This window comes from Carex rostrata, chromosome 22 (genome assembly GCF_964058835.1).
Source record: "Carex rostrata chromosome 22, lpCarRost1.2, whole genome shotgun sequence".
Lineage (NCBI taxonomy): Eukaryota > Viridiplantae > Streptophyta > Magnoliopsida > Poales > Cyperaceae > Carex > Carex rostrata.
In genome coordinates, this window is record NC_135939.1 from 5,473,852 (window position 1) to 5,499,124 (window position 25,273).

At 33.9% G+C, this 25,273-nt stretch overlaps 2 protein-coding genes across 2 annotated transcripts; both read left to right on the forward strand.

Moving 5' to 3' along the window:
* The first annotated feature begins 5,876 nt into the window (after positions 1-5,876).
* LOC144573804 (uncharacterized) lies at positions 5,877-10,903 on the forward strand. The gene is made up of 5 exons (XM_078323555.1): positions 5,877-6,860; positions 7,412-8,112; positions 8,461-8,550; positions 9,449-10,063; positions 10,427-10,903. The coding sequence occupies exons 1-5, from the start codon at positions 6,767-6,769 to the stop codon at positions 10,463-10,465; spliced, it is 1,539 nt and encodes a 512-aa protein (XP_078179681.1). The 5' UTR covers positions 5,877-6,766; the 3' UTR covers positions 10,466-10,903.
* An 8,448-nt stretch (positions 10,904-19,351) lies between these two features.
* Positions 19,352-23,115, forward strand: LOC144574255 (F-box/RNI-like superfamily protein). Its single transcript, XM_078324181.1, has 3 exons — positions 19,352-20,193; positions 21,519-21,799; positions 22,558-23,115. Exons 1-3 carry the CDS (start codon positions 19,440-19,442, stop codon positions 22,792-22,794), a joined length of 1,272 nt encoding a protein of 423 aa, XP_078180307.1. The 5' UTR covers positions 19,352-19,439; the 3' UTR covers positions 22,795-23,115.
* Positions 23,116-25,273: the final 2,158 nt, after the last annotated feature.

Genomic DNA, 25,273 nt, shown 5'->3' on the forward strand with positions numbered 1-25,273 from the left:
AGACTATGCTAAATGCAGGTCACAACTATAATGCGTTAGGCTATACTTGTCTAATTAGGAACTTCTTTATTTATGGTGGGAGAGAGGATGGTCATAAGTTGTTGAAGGAAATGCACCATACTGGGTGCAAACCTGATTTTACCCTGCTCAATACGTATATGAATTGTGTAACTTGTGTTTTAAAAGCTGGTGAAATTGAAAGAGGTAACTCCTTTTTTGAAGAAATTAAGAAGCATGGTTTATCACCTGATGTGAGAAGATATGCAATTTTAATTAATGGTTTAACAAAAACTGGTCTTGCTAAAGAAACATACAAGTTATTTTATGAGATGAAAAAAAAAAGGTGTTAGATATATGTTCTAAAAGTTATCTTATGTTGATCACTTTTACATATTATGTTTATGAATTGAATGCTACATGCATTTTGTTCCATGAAATTTATGTTTATCTAATAATACTGCCGCCTACGATATCCCCGAATAGGCACCGGACACGTCGGTCAAGCAAAATATGAGATATCTCAGAGGATAAGCACTTGTTTTACTTCTCATTTAGTCCGGATTCTCTACATCGTATTCTGGAGCACACATCGTGCGCCTATAGTCAGTAAGATCTCATGTAACTAAAACTTGACACATCGTGCGCGTATTGTCATGCTGTATTGATGCAATTGCTGATTATAAATATCTTGTAAGGATACTCTTTTAGTTTCTATTTTTTTAGTTAAATAGGTTATATGCCCTTTTTTAACAAAAATTGAAAAAAATTTATTGAATGTGTATTACATAATATTTAAATTTGTATTCTAAATTTATAAGATACATGAAAAATTGAATGGGAGGTAAAGTTATATATATAGTAGATCGGTAATTAGTTGTTCGAAAATCGATATAATATATGTTCAGAACTATCCGATTCTCTTCATGATTCATCCGTGTTGTTTCAATATCTGTGCGTATTAAGCATGCATTATGAAGCGGATCAAATAATACCGAGCGAGATTTAAATCCGATAATTCTTCTACCTGTTTAGAATTCAACTTCTGGATTAGTTTGTCATGGGTGTATTTGGGCCTATAATCTAAATCGATCCGTATAGGCCCATGTGATATCTCAGAGGATACGCACTCGTTTTGCTTCTCATTTAGTCCGGATTGTCTGCATCGTATTCTGGAGCACACATTGTGCGCCTATAGTCAGTAAGATCTCATGTAACTAAAATTTGATACAAATTGGTGTGTCGATTATCGCCCAAGGAATCTGGATTCTTAGTGTCGAAGTCGCTGATTCTTTTTTTTTTTCTTTTCTTTTTTTTTTTGATTCGTAACCCGTAGGCAGAAGTAGGGGTGTTCAAACGGTTCGGTTTAATCGGTTTGGACCGAACCGAATTAGTTCGGTTTAAACGGTTCGGTTATTTTGGTTTATTGGATCGGTTCGGTTTGCTTTTCAAAACCGAATTATAACTTCGGTTCGGTTCAGTTTGAAAATTTTCAAAACCGAAATAACCGAACTATCATATAATATGAATTTGATCGGAACCACCCAGTTTATTTTTTAATACTCCGGTTTATTTCTTAATCAATTGCTTTAAATACTTGATTTATTTTTAAATAACTTAGTTTATTTCTTAATACTCCGGTTTATTTCTTAATATACTTCGGTTTATTATAAATCAATTGTTTTAAATAAAAAATAATAATATATTTCGGTTTGAACTGAACAAACCGAAATAAAACTTCGGTTCGGTTTGGTTCGGTTCGGTTCGGTTCTATTTTTAAAACCGAATTATAACTTTGGTTTGCCAAATTTGGTTCGGTTTTAACCGAACCAAACCGATGAACAACCCTAGACAGAAGTCGCTGATTCTGGCCTCGGGTCATTTGACAAAGTAAATAGCACTTTAGCCTGACAAATATGTCTTTTTCTTATCGTTTGAAATTTTTAATTATTTAATATACGGTGAAATATACACCGAGTTCTATTATCTTTTGTCGTCATGAAATATGGGCCGTACGTATCGTATGTCTGTAATGTTGCATTTCAATTTCAGACTTAGGATCCCGAGTCTCGTACTTTAGTTTTTGCACTGTCTTCGTATTATAACTATTTAAGCAAATTGTAAAAACTATAATGCTGAATTTTATTTCTAAAATATTAATACATATGCATGCAAGTATTTATACTTATAAATTTGAACAATTTTTATGTAAATAATGTTCTCCCAACTAATTTTTCCAAACGTCCCTGCGCTGTTTTCGCACCATAACTGCTTGAATTCGTATCCTCTGCATTAACTCAAAAGGGAATCTTTTGAGTTAATGAATCTCAATCATTCGATCTGTTTTAAAATTCGTGCAGACTAAATTTACACTAATATTGAAAGACCCCAAATGTTATAAGCAAGTGATGGATTAGCTCCGTTTAAAATCAGACGGTTTAGATTCATTAACTCAAAAGATTCCCTTTTGAGTTAATGCGGAGGATACGCATTCTAACTGCTTGGGGGACCGCAAAAGCTCCAGCAATAAATTTTTTTCTAAAGTATTAATAACCATGCACGAAAATATTTATACATATGAGATGAACAATTTTCATATAAATAATTCCATTTTCACATAGAAAAAATCAACAATTCCATTTTTACAGAAAAAAAGAAAATTTTAATACAACATATTATTTTTCTAATAACCCTTCATTTTATATATAATATTGTTCTTTGACCAAAAAAAATATGAACTAGGGTGTTCCTAAGTCTATCAAATTCATTTGTAAACTCAACTTTAAAATCTATCGAATTGACTTCAAATTACGAATTCAAACCATTAAAATCCATCTACTTTACTTTACGAGTGTCCGTCCACATATAAAATTTTAAAAAATTTTGAATTAATTTTGTATATGGTCAAGTGGTCAAAAAAATTTCAAAAATAAATGCATTAAAATTAATTTATAAACATTCTAATTTTGACCACTTTATACAAAATTAATCGAAAGTTTAAATATTTTACATGTAGACAGATCACTTGTTAAGTGGATAGATTTCAACGATTCAAATTCATCATCTGAAATCAATCTAATAGATTTTAGAGTAGAGTTCACAAAGAAACTTGATGTGCTTAGGAACACTCTAGTTTTATGCAACCCTATTACGTTTTAGTATTAATTACCGATTTGCCCTTCCCTTGGCTGATAATTTGCAACCGCCGCCCCCGATACATATGAGAGAAAAAAACTGTACACGATACTTCTTTCATACGAGGGGAAAAAATAGCTTCTTGTAATTTATACCATTGCGAAATGAGGATAAATCACATGCGAAGAGTATCTCCTTATACATAATGAACAAAATCCATAATTTTTTGAGATAGCTACGTCAAGGCGCCATGAACCGAGTCGGTTCACGATACCTTCTCTGTTATGATTTATTTTTCAATTATAAATGACGAACATGAAATTTTGGACCAATTCGTTGCTTTATATTCCTTTTTCTGACAGACATTGTTCAATTTTCTCACTTCTTTTAAATTGTTGGGCTTTTTAAAATTTTATTATAAATAAACTCATTATTGTTGTTCCATATAATTTTTTAATTACGCTGTTTGACTAATTTGTAAAACATATAATAATTGTATTTAACGATTTCATTATATAAGTGAGTTTGCAGGTTTAAGGACATTATAATTGCAAGATTAAGTTTGAAGAACCAAGAAAATGAACAAGATTTTCCGAAAATTAAGATTATAAATTGTAATATTAAATAAATAGAGAAGTAAAGTAAATTTGAGATTATTAATTGATTTATGAAATTATCTGTTCGATACGGAAGCAAATAAGTACATAATGTATTGAATAGTACCGGATGAATAAAGAAGCATTTTAGTACGGAATAATTATTTTGGTTAGCAATCGTTCAGAACGGAATATTTTGTACCATCCAATAACTCCCCAGATTGTCTCTGTTCCGAACAGATGCTAACTGTACTGTACGCTATTCAAGTTACATAGAATAGGGATGAAATACGGACATAAACGTACTGAACGATTAGTATATAATTCAAAAAGGCGAAAATCCTAATTTCAATTACATTTGAACTATTTGTTCGAACGGACGATCACTGTACTAAACGGATTAGTTCAAATACCTAGATCTAGAACTCTCTCTATAGATAGAGTTAATACTCTAACTTCATATTTAAGCTAGTCGGCTCTAAATTTCAAAAAACACTTATTATGTGTTCTTAAGAGCTTCCATATTTGAGAGAGCTAAAACTTCATTACTCCTTTGATAATCTCAAATCCACTTAATTAATCTACTTCTAGATTTAGTTAGAGTGTTAGTTTGTTGTTCTATAGTGTGGAGATCTACTCTAGTGCTCTCTTTGAATAGCCGTGTGACTTCCCTCTTGTAGGTCATTAAAGGGCTCACTGGCTTGAGCGTTTCTGCTCACATATATCCATACTTGTGCGACGATCCTCTGCGTAGGACTCTCCAACTCGAGCTTCTAGGCTCAACCTTGTACATGAGTTGTCCGTGACTCCCCGTGTGTGTTGGACTCACATGTCACGAGTTGTATCCTTTCTTTCATTGGGTAATAGAAAAGGTGCGCCGACACAACAACAAAGTAGGCACTTTTCGCGAGAGAAAAAACGCATTTATGACGGGACTCCGTCGCGAATAGAAAAAACACATTTATAACAGTACTCCGTCGCGAAAAGTCACTTTTTATTGTTGCGACGAGGTTGTGTTGCCTCGAAGACGTAGGTATTTTAAACCAAACTCCGTTAACATCCTGCATATCAGTCTCTCTTACTCTATCTATTTACTTTACATTATTGATTGATTACAGTTGTTTTTTTTTTTTTTACCTACCATCACGAAAAATGTCTAAGGTCCCTTTAAATCACCATATTCACCCTCTCTTTAGGTGCTGTTAGAAACAATAATTATCATATCCAGTTTTATCGTTTATAATAATATGTATCTACTTCTAATATTAGATTTATTCTTAATATACATACATAGCAAATTTTAAAATAAGGATTTTTAACCTATGCTTGCTTCTTCCCACTTTAATATTTCATATTTACCTCTCAAATTTTTATATATTTACTACGTACTCGCACAATACAAATTTACGTGTAGATTGAAAATTTCTTTTGCAAGTTATCTTTTTTTATATATATAAATTCGTCCTTGAATAAAACATATCAGTAATTAGCTTTATCATTTATATCTAATTGTGTACAAATTTATGCTGTAAATAGTACGTAGGTTTCGTTGTTTTTATGTAAATTCATCTCCCATAACCTTGCTATATTTACACTATGTAAAATTATATTAAAAAAAAAAAACAAATTACATTTTGATTTTTTTGGATGTTTGTTATTTTTTTCTAAACGAGTTGTGATAATTTTGTTTTTGTTGTTACCATTGTTGTCATTGTTTAAAACAACAGACAAATTTTAATGTTGTGTTCCAGCCTTCCAGGGTTATAGCGATATTTTACAGTGTGAAAGGGATATAAATGAATTTTCTCTGTTATTAAATATTACAATATACCTATCTGGAGATTTCTTCTCTTCTCAGTTATACCAAACGAGTGCATGTGAGGCGGGTCAGATTTCAGTTTGACGTTTCTCCCGGGTCGGTTCACAGAACCATAGGGTTTTCTGACAGAATCAGTATTCTCTCAGGTACCTGACCGAGAACAATTAGATTTTATTAAATCTGAACCGAGCGATTGAAATCCAAGTGAATACTGACGATTTAGATCTAATTGTAGTCAGTCAGGTATTGCAGTGATACGAATTCTTTTCGACGGAAGGCAGACAACAAATAAAGACGCGAAAAAATGCATTAAAACGGAAAAATAGAAAGAGAATTACGTGACCACAGAGAGAGAGAAAAAAAAATATATACAGAGAGAGAGAACTCACGCTGCAAATCTTTCGATAGAGGCGGCTTATTATTCCCCTTCTCTCTTTTAGTTTGATTCAGAGAGAAGAGAGAACATAAACAAAAGGGAGAATAGAGAGAAAGAAGAGAATAGGGAAGAAGAAGAAGAAGAAGAAGCGATTGATTCCTCCCGTTCTTCGTCACGCTGTTAAACCTGCTGGATATAGAAAGGTCGTTTCTTTCTCTCCATCGAGGCGGCGATTCCAATTCTGGAATTGTGAATTGGTTAGGAGAGAAGAACAATTTGGTTCTTCGACTTGGGGGTTCTTCCAATCCCCTCCCCTCTTTTTTCTTTCGCTGCACGGCGTTGTTCGTCTCCCCCTATTTTGTAACATCAGATTATTTTCACCAAGTACTATTCCTGAAGAATTAAGGTGCTATCTTTCGCTCTCTTTGAGCCCTAGATAGGGTTTGTGGCTTGTTGCTAGGGTTTCCGCAAGCCATTTTTTTCAGGGAAGAGGGTTTCGCCCTTTCCTTGATTGGTTGGTCTTTTGGCTTATATCGTCTTGATTCCATTTGTTTAAACGAGAAATGAACAATTAGAGTTCAATTGACTTCCTTGTAAAAACTGAGGAGATATTGAGTCTTAATTTTTGAGGGAGATTTAGGGGTTTTAGTTTGTTAAGAAGTTAGAACTGAATTGCAGTCCAATTGGTGTGTTGCTTCTCTTTTGTCCCCTTGAGGGGAAGCGTGATATTGTTCAAAGAAATATAGAATAGATTATAATTGGTAGATTGATGCTGATGAAGTGGTAGAAATTAAGGAGAAAATAAAATAGAAATTGAGCATTAAATGGTGACTTCTGGTTGACATGGATAGAGCTGAGCCGGCATTCAAGCCAGAGTGGTTGAAATCCTCTAACCACGTTAACTCAAACCATCTCGTCAGTACTTCACCCCATTCAGGTACTATCCGTTCTATTTCGTCTTAATTTTATGTGTTTAAACTTAAAAGAGTTTTCTTGCTGGTTATGTATTTATGAGATACTCTTCACTGCGTGCCCTAAATTTATCCATTTAATCTTTCCTCTGATTGACTTGAATTGCAGTACAAACTTTATCTGGAATGTAGTTATGGTGCTGTTTAATGGGATTAAATGTAAATTATTCTGATGCAAGTAATTGGGACTATCTACATGTCAAATTAAAATGTAATATACTGAAGTTAATGGCTTCTTAGGTTTGCTGTATTGGATGTGAGCTTTTATTTTGTAATTGTGTTCTCAGTGTAAAGATGAAAATCTGGAATTAATTGTAAAGCAACGTTAATTGTTTTTGCGAAATTGTGTGCGGGGTTATGTTTGGTAGTTAATGGAATATTGTTATCCAGAATTAATTTTAGATTTTAGTGTTTCTGGATTGTTATTTGGAAGCAATTTTACTGGATTTTGTTCAGGATGTTCAGTGCTTACTAATAAATTGAGGCAATTCTTGATTCTCTCTTTTATCTTTTGTAGATGAGCAAGTTGTAGGGATATCTTCTAGAAACACACTATCTTCAGTTGATCGGGACAGAAAATCTTTGACCTCTACTAGACGAAGCTTGAGCTCTAACGGGTCGAGAACCTATGAACCAGGATCTGGCAAATCCAAGGCATACAGCAGCTTTGGCAGTTGCCGGCGTGAGAGAGACCGCGTCAGGGACTATGAGCTCCATAAAGATAGGCTCTCTCCTCTTCTTGATAACGGGTTTGATGAGCGCCTTACTGACAACTCCTTACGGCGGTCACGGTCAATGGTCTCTGGGCGACCAGTAGCAGTTGACACATGGGCCAAAGGGGTAAATGGTAGCACCAGCACCAATGGTGTTGTTTCTAGGTCGGGCACCACCAATGCCTCTTTTGAGAAAGAGTTTCCTACTCTAGGAGAAAACGGACGCCATGATCCAGGCCGGGTCTCATCGCCTGGTATTAGCACTCCTTTCCAGAGCATTCCTCTGGGAGGTGTTGAGAGCTGGAACTCAGTACTGGTTGAAGCACCTCCTGCTGTAGCCTCAAATGGGATGAATTCAGGCAATGGATCAGCTGCTGGTAATGGAATCAGTGGGAGTTCTCATGCTGTTCTAAGCCCAGTTCCAACGACTGTTGGTCCTGGGACAGGGTTGAATATGGCGGAGACGGTGGCTCAGGCTCCCTCAAGGTCTCGTACGCCTCCTCAGGTATGGTATTGCAATATCGTTCTTCATTTACTGGTACCATTGTACTTACAAATGCCTATGATTATATTAGACGTTCCTGTTGTGATATTTATAGGGGTTTTGTTGGTGATGTCAAATGTAATGTAAAAGAAACAACTTACATGTGTTGGTGTGCCAAGTATTTTTAGTAAAACATATTTTCATAGGCATTTTCGTTGAATTATATTTTTTTTAGGTTATTTGTCTTATTGGTAATAATTCTCTTTATTGTTCTAAAACATTTTTTTACTGGCAGTTAACATTTTTTAGGTTATTTTTCTTATTGGTAATAATTCTTTTTATTGTTCTAAAACAATTTTTTACTGGCAGTTAACAATTGATACACAGAGAATAGAAGAGCTGAATCTGAAGACATTTAAACAACTGATACCAGTGACACCATCCATGCCGAAAAGCTCGGTAAGCCCTTTTAACTTAAAAATATCCTTGCAAGTTTGCATTGTGGGCTCTTGTATTTCTTTTGAATTGTGCATGCACTATTTCCAATGTGTCAGTTTGTGTACAACCACTTTGCTGTTCTTTTATTGTTCTAGTGATTTTGATTTCAAGGAGATAAGCTTAAAGAAATCATATTGACGTTGGCTCTGAATGGTTTGTGCATACTTATATTAATTATGCAATTATCACTTGTTCTTTTGTATTAAGAAGGGGCAAATTCGCAAAGAGTACTTCTAGTTTGTTTTCTCTGCTGATGCAATTCAAACAGCAAAATATAAAATCATTAAACAAGTAATAAGCAAAGTAGGGGATCCTTTGGCTTCTAACAGCCGTTATGTCTGCTGTCTATACATAATATTAGTTAAGGGGTGTTAATTTATGGCTATTGAACATAGAAAGTGGTGCAATGTTGTTGCCGTAATACTAGAAAAGCAACATCAAGAAGGGTCATCTATAGTAAATTCAATTGCCATCAACATATATTATAGCCACTGTGCATGCCCCATGTTTTTTTGTATTTTCTTCAGTTATTTGACTCGATAATAAAAAAATATTATTTTTTTTTTTACCTTTTAGAGCGAGTGAATTGAGTTCCCTTTTTTTTAGCATATAAAATTCAGTATGTACTTCTACTTTTAATTTCAGCATTTACTATTCTATAATGGAAAACATAGAACCTTAAAGCACTGAGTTGTCGTTGTTCTTGTCAAATTTAAGATGTTTACCTGTATCAGGAATATATATAAACTATGATTCCAGAAATGACACGTATGTCATAATTCGTAAACAACATATACTATATAATTGGTTCTCTCATTTGCGCGATAATATCTGAATAGCTTTTCCTTGAAAATTGCAGGGCTCTAGTTCTCTGGACAAGAAGAGCAAGAGTCAGCCGCCTTCCTCTCAGCCTCTCAGTCCAGCCTTCCGTGGCTCTGTCAAACCAACACCTGACAGCACAAAACTAACCCAAACCGGTAATTTCCTGGTCCTTAACAGGGACAAAAATGGAATTTCTCTTCCCAGCAAGGAGCCATCTCCTATTGTCACCAAGCCTACAAGCTCAACAGCAGCCCCCGTGGCCTCGGCAGTCCCCCTGAAGAGCCCGACAAATAGGGACAGGAGGCTCCACTCTCAGTCCAGAGAGAAGCTTGAGTTCTTTAGGTTCATCAGGAACCAATCATTGGGTACCTCGCGTGAGCAGGACAAGGATTCAATTGCAGACACAGGTCTTTCTGGTACTGGCCCGAATCCACCTTTTATGGAGAAAGCAACAGCAGAGAGTGGAGGGGTTCCGACAACTTGTGAGGAGGTGGAGAGCAGGGTTGTGATTGGTGATGGGGAAGTGGACCCGGATCCAGATGTGGATTCTTTAGACCCGGAGGAAGAGGCATTTCTTCTGTCACTTGGGTGGGACCAGAATGCTGAAGAGGATGCTCTCACCAAGGAGGAGATTGAAGCTTTTATTACCAAGGTAAGCATTTTTATCACTTTTTCTAACGATTTTTTGGGTTGCGTTTAGCGTATGTTCCATCTGATGTTTTTTGTTTCTTGCCACCCGACTCTTTCATTTTCCAATTAGCCGTTCTGACTGGCACACTGACAATTATTCGGTACTGCCGGTACTTGCAGTGAATATTTTGAGCCTTTATATTTTATTTGGACAATTAGATGGTTGAACAACAAGAAAACACAAAACATAAAAATTGAACTCCTGGTGCATTAGTAACAAGTGCCCAGAAACAAAGCTTTAGTATAACAGAATTGCTTTCAGATATGATATTATGCATTGATGAAGTGATTCCTTGCTGATTTGTAATGGTTCTCTTTTTTAAAGTACAAGGATTTAAAGCACCCTCCTAAGAGTGCATCCTAGGAAGAGATCTCTACACTGGAAGAATAGTTGATGTGATTCAGGAGCTTAGAAATATCTTGTTTGACTCGAACAAAAAAAGGAGAAAAACTAAAATAGTTTTGCCTACAGATCTGGTGTGACTAGTTGATATGTGGGTGCTGAAAAGAATGGTGGGGAGAAGGTTAGAAATTTTTTGGTGCTTTTTTCTTGCTAAATAGAGGGGTCAGTGATATATATATACAGACGCAGTGCTGCTTTCTTTTCAAGCTATGTTGGTTTTACACTGCCCTCAGAGAGACATAGGCTGGTTTTTTTGTTTATCGTTTTGCTTTTCTTTTCTTTTTTCTTTTTCTTTTTCTTCACCTTGTTTAAAATGTTTTGCAATTTTACTGCCCTTGGTTAAGAAATGTCATAGTACGGAAAATGAAAATCAAAGCTTTGATTTTCTTCTTCTTTTTAGTTTTGTGCTTTCTATATCTTGCTCGTCTCCCCTTCTTTCTGATTCATTTTTCTTTTTGCAAAAAGATGCTTACTGCTGTTTGCTTGGCTTATTATCAATTTAAACCATTTAGAAAATCGTCCCCAAAATACGAACAAGAGCTGGGTTAGCTTCCCTCAAAGGCCCAAGGCTTCTATAGGATGTATGGAGCCTGACAAAAGCCTCCTTGGTTTTTAATAACTGCTCAAATTATAAAGTTGATGAACAAGGTGAGAACTGAGAAGTGAATCAGAGTAATGACTCGCACGTTACCAAAGCATAGTTCATTCCAAAATTTTGTGAGTTTGGATTCAGACCGTCCGATCAGAATTCGGATCAATCCGGTCCGAGGTGAAATGTTTGGGACCCTTTTATATTTGTACCAAAGACAAGCAGACGGTCTGGATCTAAACTCAAATTTGAACTACCTTAGGTGATGTGAAACCCAATTTAGGTCCATAACCTCAATTTTCGGACAATGTACAAGAGTGGAAAAAACGTGTCGTGTCATGCTTTCGTGACTTTGGTCTTGTATTGTGTCGTGTCATGCTGTGATCAAGTTAATTTTTCACGTGTCGTGACTAAAATGTCAAGGGTGGTCACGGCATGCGAATGATCATGCCATGTGAGTCACGCCATGTCTAAACGTGTTGTAACCAAACGTGACTCGCGTGGCCATTTAATCATAATTTAGATTAGTTTATTCAAGATTCACAATTTAGTCAAGATCTAACGGTCATAATTACACGTCTCGCGTGATTACGTGCTATATCGTGTCGTGCCAAATTTTATAAAGATGATCACGACACGCGAATGATTGCGACACGGGACCCACGACACGTAACTAATATACGTGCTGTTCCGTAACAGAACTGGCTCCACCATGCCATTTTTCCTACTCTATGCACAAAGTTCATATGAGTTGTTATTTTATTAATTAATATCCCACAATAAATCCCTTCACAGAAACAACACACGTTAGCACCGCCAACTAGTAAAAGGTACGAGCGGCGGTCAAATAAGCATCACACCAAATTCGATATGATGCTTGGTCCTAATTTGCACCAAAATTCGAGCAAATCAAGTCTACACGAATATTAATGCGGACTGGATGGCTCTGATCAAGCATCAGACTGAATCATACTGCCCCCGACTCCCTTGTAAAATCCATCAAATAACTCCTCAAATGGTCTGATTTAATACTGGTGCGGCAATCAACCTTATGAATGACTAGATCGTATAAGCTGTCACTGCTTGATGTGCTGATTTCTGGTACTTCATAGAAAATTAGATGGTAAATTCTTTTTTTATACCTTTAAAGAGAACTTAATATCATAGGCAGTATTAGCAGATAGTGGTAAAACGATATTATTTATTTTTCGGATACGGACACAGGTTGCATATTTAACGGCATACGGATCAGATATTAAACTGATACGAACACAAATTGGATATAAACGGATACAAATACAGTTACAGATATAATTCCGATACCTAATTCGTACATTGTAACAAAATTAACAAAATTTTCAACTATTATTTTCTTATTAGAAAAAAAAGTACATAAAATATAAATATAATTCTGATAACAAAATAATTTTTCTAATATTAAATTTATTTTGTCATTACAAAATATATACTATACATTTTTTTTTAAAAGAAGTGATATATGGCACCGATTTCCATTGCAAGAGACCATTACAAAGTTTACTAGTACCGGTGGTATCAAGTACAAAGCAAACAAAGTATACTGATATGAAACAAAATACCAAAGCAACAGAACAGAATGGAAACAATACTAGAACCCTATTACATCCATCATTAGTACATCCTGCTACCATTTAGAAATATCAAATACAGCCCCTAAAAAGATCTCATATCACTAGTATACAAAAATATGCAAAAGAGAGCTTGTAAACTAAGAAATCTCATAGCTTTGCAAACTGAAAACTACTGTCAGAGTCTTAGTAGTACTGTCATCTCCACCACTGGAACTGATCCATGCTTCAAGCATAGGGATTGAAGCATGTGTAGACCTTACCAAGTTCTTCAAATCACAAGGAAAAATTAAGTTCAATTGAGAAGTAAGATCTGATTTTTTGTTCAAAACTCAAAATCTAGCAACAGCTAAAATTTTTGCCCCTAAAATACTCATAAATTCAAATATAAATATAAACAACTAGTAGGTCAAGTGAATTTTTTTTAGGTGCATAATACTAATACAAGAATAATATCTCATTTATTTATTTATGATATAATAAATGTTTTACTTAAAAATTTAGCAAGCGAAAATTGTAGCATGTGATAGATTTTTTTTAGAACTGCAAGTTGTATATAACAACAGAGCCAGAGTATATGACGTAAGTTCTGAAATGAAATTTGATTTCCTCTTTCTTTTCTTGTAAAAAAAAGTTTAACTGAAACCAAAGCATTCCTAAATGTTTCAGCACAAAAAACGAATTTTCTACATTTAAAATTTTTAATACCCACATTCCAGTTTTATAATACGCGCTTTCCAATCAATTACAGAGAGAAGTGGGGCTGGGTTTTGGGGAAATTTTTTTGTGGGTTAACATAACATATATCCGTTAAACTAAAATATACGGATACGGATAAATATCTGTATCCTTATACATATTTTTATACATATTTGTATCCCCGAATTTTTTATTAATATTCAAATTTTATATTAAATTTTAAAAAATATCTGAATCGGTTGTTGTTTTCAAAATCTACCCATTCCGGAAAAAAATTTTCCGGAATTAAACTCTAAATCCGGAAAAAAAATTTCCGGAAACTCGGTTCTAACTCTGGAAATTTTTTTTCCGGATTTAGGATTTTTTTTTTTTGCTAAATCTGGAAAAAAATTTCCGGATTTAGGAATTTTTTTTTTTTTTAGGAATTTTTTTTTTCAGTTTTTATTTATAATTTATTTATTTTTTGTATTGAAGTATTACAAATATTTAATATATTTTTTTAAAAATAGATGGAATACTATATAATTTGAGTTATTCGAAAGACTGCTACAAATAATCCGGATCAACATTTTTCATGCCGGATTTTTTACGGCCGTAAAAAAAATAATATAATATAATATATGTATATGTATATGTATATATAATATAATATATGTATAGAGTTAGGCTGGGGTGCTATGGATAGCATAGTGGCCTCTATGCTACGGCTCAATATTCGAGTTTTCAAAATCCAAATGGTCGATCCGAACCGTTCATCTTATTCTCCATATTAATATCTGCTTGGAGACCAAATTTTATAATTTTCTGAATTTTTTTACTATTTATTAAGCCACTTTGAAAATCACTAATCCAACGGTTTTACTGTTTTGTGCAGCCACCGTTGGATCAACAATTTTGTAAAATACTTAATAAATAGTAAAAAAATTCAGAAAAATGTAAAATTTGGTCTCCAAGCAGATATTAATATGGAGAATAAGATGAACGATTCGGATCGACCGTTTGGATTTTGAAAACTCGAATATTGAGCCGTAGCATAGAGGCCACTATGCTATCCATAGCACCCCAGCCTAACTCTATATGTATATGTATATATAATATAATATATGTATATATATGTATATATAATATAATATATATGAAAACGAAGATATAAAATATGAGGTATTGGAACCCTCGGTTAGTGTCTCGAAAATTCAGTTTAAGTTTTCGTTCAACGGTAGGCATTCAACGATCGGTATTTTCAAAGTTTTCAAAGTCCAAACAGATCGTTGAATGCGTACCGTTGAAACGAAAACTTAAACTGAATTTTTGAGACATTAACCGAGGGTTCCAATACCTCATATTTTTTATACCTCATCATACCTCATATTTTATATCTTCATTTTCATATATATTATATTATATATACATATATAGAGTTAGGCTGGGGTGCTATGGATAGCATAGTGGCCTCTATGCTACGGCTCAATATTCGAGTTTTCAAAATCCAAACGGTCGATCCGAACCATTCATCTTATTCTCCATATTAATATCTGCTTGGAGACCAAATTTTATAATTTTCTGAATTTTTTTACTATTTATTAAGCCACTTTGAAAATCGCTAATCCAACGGTTTTACTGTTTTGTGCAGCCACCGTTGGATCAACAATTTTGTAAAATACTTAATAAATAGTAAAAAAAATCAGAAAAATATAAAATTTGGTCTGCAAGCAGATATTAATATGGAGAATAAGATGAACGGTTCGGATCGACCGTTTGGATTTTGAAAACTCGAATATTGAGCCGTAGCATAGAGGCCACTATGCTATCCATAGCACCCCAGCCTAACTCTACATATATTATATTAGAGTTAGGCTGGGGTGCTATGGATAGCATAGTGACCTCCCGTGCTACGGCTCAATATTCAAGTTTTCAAAATCCAAACGGTCGATCCGAACCGTTCATCTTATTCTCCATATTAATATCTGCTTGGAGACCAAATTTTATAATTTTCTGAATTTTTTTACTATTTATTAAGCCACTTTGAAAATCGCTAATCCAACGGTTTTACTGTTTTGTGCAGCCACCGTTGGATCAACAATTTTGTAAAATACTTAATAAATAGTAAAAAAATTCAGAAAAATGTAAAATTTGGTCTCCAAGCAGATATTAATATGGAGAATACGATGAACGGTTCGGATCGACCGTTTGGATTTTGAAAACTCGAATATTGAGCCGTAGCATAGAGGCCTCTATGCTATCCATAGCACCCCAGCCTAACTCATTATATTATATATACATATACATATATTATATTATATTATTTTTTTTTACGGCCGTAAAAAATCCGGCATGAAAAATATTGATCCGGATTATTTGTAGCAGTATTTCGAATAAATCAAATTATATAGTATTCCATCTATTTTTTAAAAAATATATTAAATATTTGTAATACTTCAATACAAAAAATAAATAAATTATAAATAAAAACTGAAAAAAAAAATTTCCTAAAAAAAAAAATCCTAAATCCGGAAAAAAAATTTCCAGAGTTAGAACCGAGTTTCCGGAAAATTTTTTTCCGGATTTAGAGTTTAATTCCGGAAATTTTTTTTCCGGAATGGGTAGATTTCGAAAACAACAACCGATTCGGATATTTTTTTAAATTTAATATAAAATTTGAATATTAATAAAAAATTCGGTGTATCCGCATAATTATATTTGTTTTTGCAAGCTATATGTATCCGCAAATTATCTTTATTAGAATATGCAAAAATTTGGATACAAATCTGGATCCGGACAGAAAATATCTGATTTGTTTACACCACCCCTGCATACATAACTCTTTGAACATGAGCAGATTTAGAATTTTCGTCCAGGAGAAAAAAAAATGAATCAGGTTTAAATAGTTAATTAGGTTCAAATTCATTAGCTCAGATACTAGATAAAAAATAATGCTCTAACTTATAATTTTCAATATTCTAATTTCTAATTCTAATCACCAATCTAAATTCAAAAAATTTAACTCAAATTGCATATTAGAATTTCAGAGGGGACAAAAAAAAAGTTTCCAGAAAAAGACAAAGTTGAATTATCTATAAAGAAGCAATCCGTCATGCATATAAAATACCGACCTCATGTGCTAATTATGTTCAGCTTTTTAAAGACGAAAAAAAGTACTTTAGAGCTACCATAAACACATTAGAGTGCATAATGAATTGTAATCCGTTGCAACGCTTTAATTTTCTAGCTATCTTCAATATTACGATTTGTCGAAACACTTTCTCATATATTATAACGGGTGGAAATTTTGTCTAAAATCAGTTATAAACTGTTTGATCTGTGTTAAAATTTACACGGATGGTTTAGATTTACGGAGCCATTTAAAATTATTAAGTTTTAAATATTTTGACACAAATCTTAAAGCAAATCAAACGGTAAGATCCGTCTTTAGATGAGATTATGTCCAAAGCCCTTTGGAAAAAATTCAATCCCTATTATTACAATTGCAACGGAGTTAAATTTTTTATTTTTTTATGTCTACGAGTAATTTAAATTTACTGGACAAACGTAAAAGGAAATTTCTATTTAGCAGAAATTTTTATTTTACAACACTTTGATCTAATTAAAGAGCGATTTCCTCTAGACGAATGGCGCTTTTTATCTCATGTTAATGAAGTCATTTAATGTAATATATCAATTCTAAAAAATATGATTGGAGACTATTAATTATATTGAATCTTTGAAATGCACGTAATAATTGGAATTATGATTATTCACAGTAAATTAATTTGAATATATTGGCAGTTGTTAATAATTAATTTAAATGTCAAATTTTATTTAGATAACATGATTTATGATGCATGTATTTTTCCCAAGGAAAAAAAAATATAAGATCTACTAAAGGCTTTATTAATTTCTATATTTTAATTTCGTACCTAGAACATCTTTGTATGATTGTGAAATTGAATATAATTTGATAGTTAAGACTATTTATATTTCCATCACATGCTTTTATGCTTGTGAAGTTATCCTTTAGAGTTCTGAAATTCTGAACTTTGTTTTTAAAATGTTGTCAAAAAGTTGGTTCCAGTAATTATCAATTTACAATATTTATTCTTTTTTGAAAAGTCAAAAGCAGTAAACTTTATGACTATATCTTGTACAGTTAAGTTGACTAGTTCAGGCTGAAATGTTAGGTGGTGTTTAGTTGAGGTCTAAATTAATTATTTTAATTTTAAGTCAGTCTAGGTTGATATTTGTAGCTTTAGTCATGATTTAATATTAAATTGATTTTATCTGCTTTGTATATAGTTTTGATTGAAAATAAATTTTAAATGGAATAATCAAATTAAATATAACATTACATAAAAAAAAACTTTCTCTAATTAAAAATTAAAAGATATCAGCACCTAATCTAGAACAGATTGATGATCAGATTGAAATAAAAAGTACCAGTACATTAATTTATATTTTCAGAAATAATGGTAAATTGAGAATTAATTGAAATCAAACTGTTCCTAACCAGTAGAGAACATAGCATAAAATAAATTGCTTATACTGATTGCGAATAACATAATAAAATTAAGAGAATTAAAAATATTAACTATAACAAAGAAACATAATATATATTCTTAAAATGAATTCATAATCTCTAAAATTAATTGGTAAATTTTGTTAGGTATCACTAATTTTTGTCCTTTGTCATGAATTTGATCGCTCAAGTTTGATTTTTCTCTCTGTATCTATTGAACTTTTCATCTGTGCCAATCAAGTTACTCCGTTACTTTTTACGTCCAAAATATTAACGAAAAATGCTCGCCTGTCTCCATGTCATTTTGTATTTTATTTAATATTTTGTCAAAAAAAATAATGGGGTGACTTGATAGGAACAGACAAAAAATTTAATGACCATTAACCTGACTAATAAATTTGCGACCAAAAAAAAATAATTTTAGTTACATCCAACAAAATTTACCCATAATCAATTTAGAAAACAATTATTTGCTTACTCAAGAGAGGGTAGAGAAAAAAAAATATTCTAACATAAAATCGAAATCACATTTAGTAAATCTCATATGTTTTTTCATATGAATGAACGAGACATGCATCACATATCAATAATATGATATCATTGCTGTCAATATTGAATTTTATATTTAGAATTAATTATTTGTGATTACTGATTATCAATATAGTCAGGGTTAATTAAATGCGAGTAAATCATAACTCGGTTATTATATGTATTCTGAAGATTTGGTAAATTATTAAATGAACACATTAAATGAATTTTTTATTTTTATTTTTGCAACGGGTGTCTGAAAATCCTGTTTATTGCTAATAAATGCTATCTATAACGTTGTCAAAAATCAAAATATCTTGTTAATAATTAAATTCCGGAAAATTATTAATTAAATGAAGTACACGAGGAGGTGATAGCAAATCCAGAGCGGCCCCATTACACAAGGAGCCAAAGAAGTCAATAAAATATTGATCGCTTTCGCATCCACCAATAATTTCAAATTTCCAAACGAATTCAAAGTTCAAAGTTCAAAACTTGCTGCGGCTGCGCTGGTCCTGGTCTGGTCAGGCCAAAATTCGAAAGTTAGTAACACTGGAAAAAAGGGGCGGGTCAATTACCCTCTAAAACAAAAGGCTCGTTTCAGCAAGTTCGGATCTCCTAAAGTATTCAATTTATACTTTTGATCTAGACCGTCAGATTAAAAGGACCCCATGTCCGGATTCGAACCAGACAGCCATGATCTAAAATAAAATATCGGGTTACTTTAGAGGACCCGTGCCCTAAAACCCCCCACATCTGAAAATTTTTCTGTCCCCACTCGTCAGAGACTGTTCAGCGAATCTCGATTTAAATTTTGAATTTATTCGTTCGACCCTCGCCTCGCCTCGTTCCTTTTTATATTTGCCCCTTATCCCCCAGTTCCCACCTGACCACCTCTGACCTCTCTCTCTCTCGAATAATAATAACATGCTGCGGCCTGAGTGAGGCATTTTCACAAACACCTAGCGGGTTCTCCCGTTCACCACAAATTTGCCAAGAAAAATGAACTATTTACCGGAAGGAGTTGTAGAGCTGATACTCTCCCAGCTGAAAAACGCACGGGACATCGCGTCAAGCACCTGTGTCTCCAAACAATGGCAATCGTGCGTCCCTTACGTCCCATCACTGTACTTCCCTCGTGCTGTGTTTGATTACTCGCAGCGTGGTAACAATAAGGGGTCCGACTATGACGCCACGATCGGTCGGATGATTGCAGAGGCGATCCGGCTAGAAGAGCTCGTGATCTACTGCCCATTTAACCCCTCGAACCTTGGCACGTGGCTAAACCTCCGAGCTGACACTTTGCGGGTTCTGGAGCTTCGAATGGATGGGTTTGGTGACAAACCAGGTCCGGATGGATCCGGGACCCAGCTCGATTGCATCCGGGTTGCAAAACGGCTGGAGCTACTTAAGATCTGGGGCGTCTCCTTAACTGCCGCCCCAAAATGGGGGGTTTTGAAACAGCTTAAGAGTTTGGAGATTGTGGGGGCCACTGTGAGAGATGGTGTGTTGGAGGAGGTGGTGCATGCTTCTCCTAATCTGGTAAACCTTGTGTTGCTGAGTTGTGAGGGGGCTGGGTTGGTAAAATTTGAACTAGGGAGGCTGGAGAGGTGCCGGCTCGATTTCTTGGGACAGGGAAATATAGCTCTTTTTCTCAGTGCACCGAGGCTTGAGGATCTCTATGTTCAAGGTTTCAGTTCAATTTGGGTCAAGCCCAACCATCGGATAAAGACCCTTTCCATAGCCAAAAATCATGGTAATTTCTCCACCCTAATATTTGGTGAAATTTTAGTTAGAATATATGAAATGCTGGACAAAATTTATGTCATATAGCTGGGTTCAGTGTTGATTAATTTTAAAGATTGGATCTTTTATAATCTTGCTTCAATTTCAATGGAAATCAATGGTCAAATGCAATAGTCAAAATACTTTTTTTTTGTTGCATTGCCCATTTGTGGAAGCTGATTGCCAATTTATGTCTAAGAAGATAGTCAAAATACTTGATGAGTGTTTGTACTTGGTAGTGTTTTACAAAAAGTCTTAGGATTTGAATTGCTCAGTCCTCTGCATGTTCTCTTTGTCAAGTAATCTGCACAATTTTCATTTCTAAGCAATTAATTCCCCTTCATGGTATTACAGTTAGTTATTGTGGGGCAAAAGTTTGCCTCATGAATTTCTTAAGCCATCACTGAATCAGTTCATAGATGGAAATATTGATTATATTTGCCTCAGAATCTTAGTATTACACTAAGTTGAGACCAATTTCTCGCACTACATACTAATTACTCCCTCCTATTCTGATTATTTCTATTTCATTCAGGCTATATACTGGTCCGCAACTTGTGCATGCAAAAACCCATTTGTTGTTGATATTGATTAGTAGTCACATTGATCCACCAATATTTGGATTTTGTAAACTTCCGATTCTATGATCTGACATATCTGTAATGTTTTAAGTTAGGTTAATATCAACATAGCCATGGATTTATCTTCTGTAAATTGAGTTGATTTTTTTTTGTGTGAACATATTCAAGTCAGAACGTCTGTTTTTTTTTTCATAATTGAGTCCTTTTATTGGTCATCATATTTAAGAGTTTTCCTTAGATAGGACTTGTGCATTGGCATCAGAATTGGTGGTATCCACATTGGAGACAACAATATGCAAATCTAAATTTAGGAATGTTTTCTTCTTGCTATCCTTGGTTGTAGGTCACCAGTCTGATTTACATTTCATTACTCAGGACATTGCCATAGCCAGCATTGCCAATTTATGTCTAAGAAGATAGTCAAAATACTTGATGAGTGTTTGTGCTTGGTAGTGTTTTACTTTGTATGCTCTTACAATTTAATTGTTTCCATAAAGATGAAACTTTATTTCGTTGTCTAATGCTCTTTGCCTCTTTGGTCCATAACTGTTTCATATAAACCATTGCTAGTTACCTCTATTGGTTTTATTGGGGCAAAGACGTGTGCTGGCATTATAAAATGGGACTCATGAAATGTCAGCATGATAGCGTTTTTATAAACATGTCTGCAAATGCATCTTTTGTAAACCTAACACAATATAACAAATGGTAATAGGAAGAGTGTACAATGTGGAGATGGGAAAGCTGGCTGAGGTGCAAAGCCTTTATCTGCGAGGCATCCAGTGGAGCTGGGGGGCTATAAGCTCGGTACTCCAGTATGCGAGTGATGTAACCCACCTCACCATGAAGGTTGAATTCTGTGGCAATTCTGAGACGCTCCTTCCGTTCCCTGAGGTTGACCTAGTCAACTTTTTCAATAGCCACCCAAAACTGCTTAAGTTTGATATCCATGGCGCCATGTTTGCCTCATTCTGTCAAAAGAACAGCCTTGCCAAAGTAAGCCTCATTTCTTTTTTTACAAGGGTGACTCGTTTATTTAGATACTGTTTCAATTTACAGCAGTTTAAAATGTTATTACTTCATGCGTAATGCTACTTTACGTAGCTCATGCTGTTGCAGCTGGGGTGGTTAATGGAAGTTAAGATAATGATTTGTTGGGAGTATATGTGAAAGCTGAGTTGGGTTCAGAATAGGAACTGGAAGTAGTGTTGTGATGCTTGTTTATTAGAAAGGTCATACTTTGATACTTTTTGTCTGGATTGAATCAAAACAATAATGCAATGCTTATTTCAAGTAACGTGTTATCACTTGGGTAAATTGCAAATTGAAACCTAAGATGAGCAAGAGTAATTTTAGAATGCACAATTTCTATTCGAGTCCTTATTTGTACGGAGAACCAACCTTTGGTCCGGTGGCTAAAGGTAACCTTTTTGTGTGGGAGGTCAAATATCAAAATCTGGATAAGGGATCCTCTATGGAATCCCCCACCTTTATCTTAAAAGAAAATTAGTTGGGTGGCTATGCACAAATCTTTGCCTCAAAGATGAAGTCTTTACAGAGTGGCCCAAATAACAGCTCAGTAAAAAAAGTACTTCGGAAGTCTTTGCGGAGTTCTTTGGATTTGATTAGCAAAATTAAAATATATTCTTAATTACTGACAGTTATTCCAAAACTCTTTCTGTTGGATGCCCTTATTATATGCTTTTAATGATTTTTTTTTGTTGGAAATTGACTTGCTTGGTTTGCACTTGCAGGTGAATTCGAATTTTGTAATTCCTTGTTTGGAAGAGGTCTCAGTAATTGTGAGGTCTGCACTGAATGCAGAGCAGAAACTGAACGCACTGGAGTCATTGTTGACACACACCCCCAAATTGCGCAAGATGGTGATTCGTGTCTCCCAAATGAAGAACTGCAATGAGGCTGCTGATGATTTCTTCGAGGAGGTTTGCAAATTCCGGCTTATGAATCACAGGGTTGTTTGTGTTGAGTAGATTTCATTGAGGTTAGGGGTCCATTTGTTGTTGTGCTAATTTGTTGCTGTTGTTGTTTTCTTGGTTGATTTAAACTTTAAATTGCTGCCAGATTAGTGTCATTGAGTTAGTTTAGGTTCAATGAAACTTTATTTTTGTGGGCTAGCAGGGTGCTAATTTCCCACTAATTCATAATCAGGAAAAGATCTGTCAACATTTGAGCAATCTTTTCTAATTTTTTAAACTTTGTTATTTCTTTTGTGAAACTTGGTGAAGTTATTTGTGTTCGCTGTCTATTGCTTGTACCATTCACAAGCTGATTGCATCTTTTTCTTTTCTTTTTCCTTTTTTCTCTCATACAGTACAAATTAATTTTCGTTTTCACCTTTCCCTGAGATTCTTCACCACTATGCTGTCTCTTGTATGCTTTCTCTTTATGCAGAATTCAGTGTATGATGTGTCGGATTGTTGTGCTTTTGTTGGCTCATTTTTCTAATAATTTGGGTTTAGCTATTAACTGGATTTCTGTCAAGAAGGCTTGAAGTTTAATATCAAACTTTGCCAATATTGGTAACTTTTTAAATAAAAAATTGCAAAATTAACAATCTAAAATAATAAATTCCAGATTTAGCATCCAGTTAGTGACTTTGTCTTATGATTTCTAATTACAAATAGTTTGTTTTGTGATTTTTATTTGGCAAAGATTTTCTTGAATATCTTAGTGCACCGAAATTCAAATACAAAACTAGTATTGTAATAAAGACTGCTCATAAAAAGTATACAGGTTCATACTATGTCATGTGCTGAAACAAACTTGTAGCTATTATAGGACAGAACCTACCTTGTCGCTTTCGGTGCGTTTGGTAACACCACTAGTTTCTTAAGCCAAATCAATTGCCAGAGAAAGTTGTTCAAAATTGACAAAAAAAATCGTCATGGGTTTATAATGTTTCTCCTTTTAGAAGAAAAAATAACCCAAAAGGCAATACAAAGCTGGATCAGACTAAGAGCTTACTAGGAATCCATCGAAACATATACAACCAAACCATGACTAAACAAAAGAAAGGACAATACTGTAAATGCTTTACTGATTATATATCCAGTTTGCAAAAAGAAAGAAAAAGGTGAATCTATAGCTTCTATTGCATGTTCTTTGAAATATTTTTGGTGATGGCTAATCAAACACCGAATTATTTGTCAATAATTTGCAAATTTTACAAATTTGACCCGAATTATATGAATTATTCCTGAATTTTTCTCATAACATTTTTATTTATTTTTGCTTCCTTGTAGGACTGAGATCTTTGATCTAGATAGTTCTAAATCATTCCCGAATTATATCAGAATTATACCGAATTATTTCTGAATTACGAATTTTTTACCCCGCTGAACTGAACCCGAAATATTCAATTGTGACTATGGTCTCATATATAATAAGTGTCATGAAATTTCTATGATTGTTACTCGTACCAAGGCATTTTGTAGAGGATATGGAACAGAGAATCTAAACTCCAAAAGGTTACTTCTCGGTCTTCTCTGAAGTAGTCAGAAGTAAAACACCAGAATAATGAGTCTACTAGTCTTCGCCTACTAGTCTTCTTGCTTTTATTGAACTTCTCTACAGTTATTCAAACTAGAATTCCTACAAAAATATATATATATTTTTTTTTTTGAGTAGAGGTTGGAGTTTAAGCCACCAAACTATTTAATACCCTTGTTATTATAATAAAAAATTTCTCCTATTTTGGTTTCGAATTCATGACCTCTCACATAGAGACCGTGTACCTTTGCCACCAAATCAAATGCTGATTCTTAGACAAATCCTAAATTACCAACAAGCTTTGTTGAGAATACATAATTTTGAAATTTTCTCTATTAAAATGGGACTATCACTGTTGAATACGCTAAATTGATTTCTTTTTAAGAAAAATAATGATATATAAATCGCATATTAGTATTATAAATTATACTGATATCATCCCCATAAAATGTTTTCGCATATTAGGAAAATAATTTCTTATATTAGATAACAAATTAATCAAACTACCAAATGATTGCTGATTACTTGAGTGGCATAATTTGTTTTTTTTAAGTAGGAAATAGAGAATTTGACATTTTCTATTATAGTGCAGGAAAAGAAAATCGTTCTTATGCTCGAAGCCAATTAGTTTGGTTTCTGGACATTATAGCAAGAAACATTAGAACCATTATTATTTTTTTTTAATAAAGAAGAACAAATTATAAACATGAAATCAACAGTTTCATTTTAAGTTCCTGTAGATGAACTTAAAGCGATTGTACATGAAATGATATTAGAGGAGTTGGATTCCAACTCTCCTTTCGTTTACTTTGAAAGACCTTTTCTTCTTTATTTGCAAATATTCAATTTTCTAGGCCCACTAACAAAAAGCTTCAAAAGTTTAAAACCCCAAAGACAGTCCCAATTCCTTGGTCTCCAAGGCATTGACAGGTACAATAAACCATTGTTAGCCCCATACCA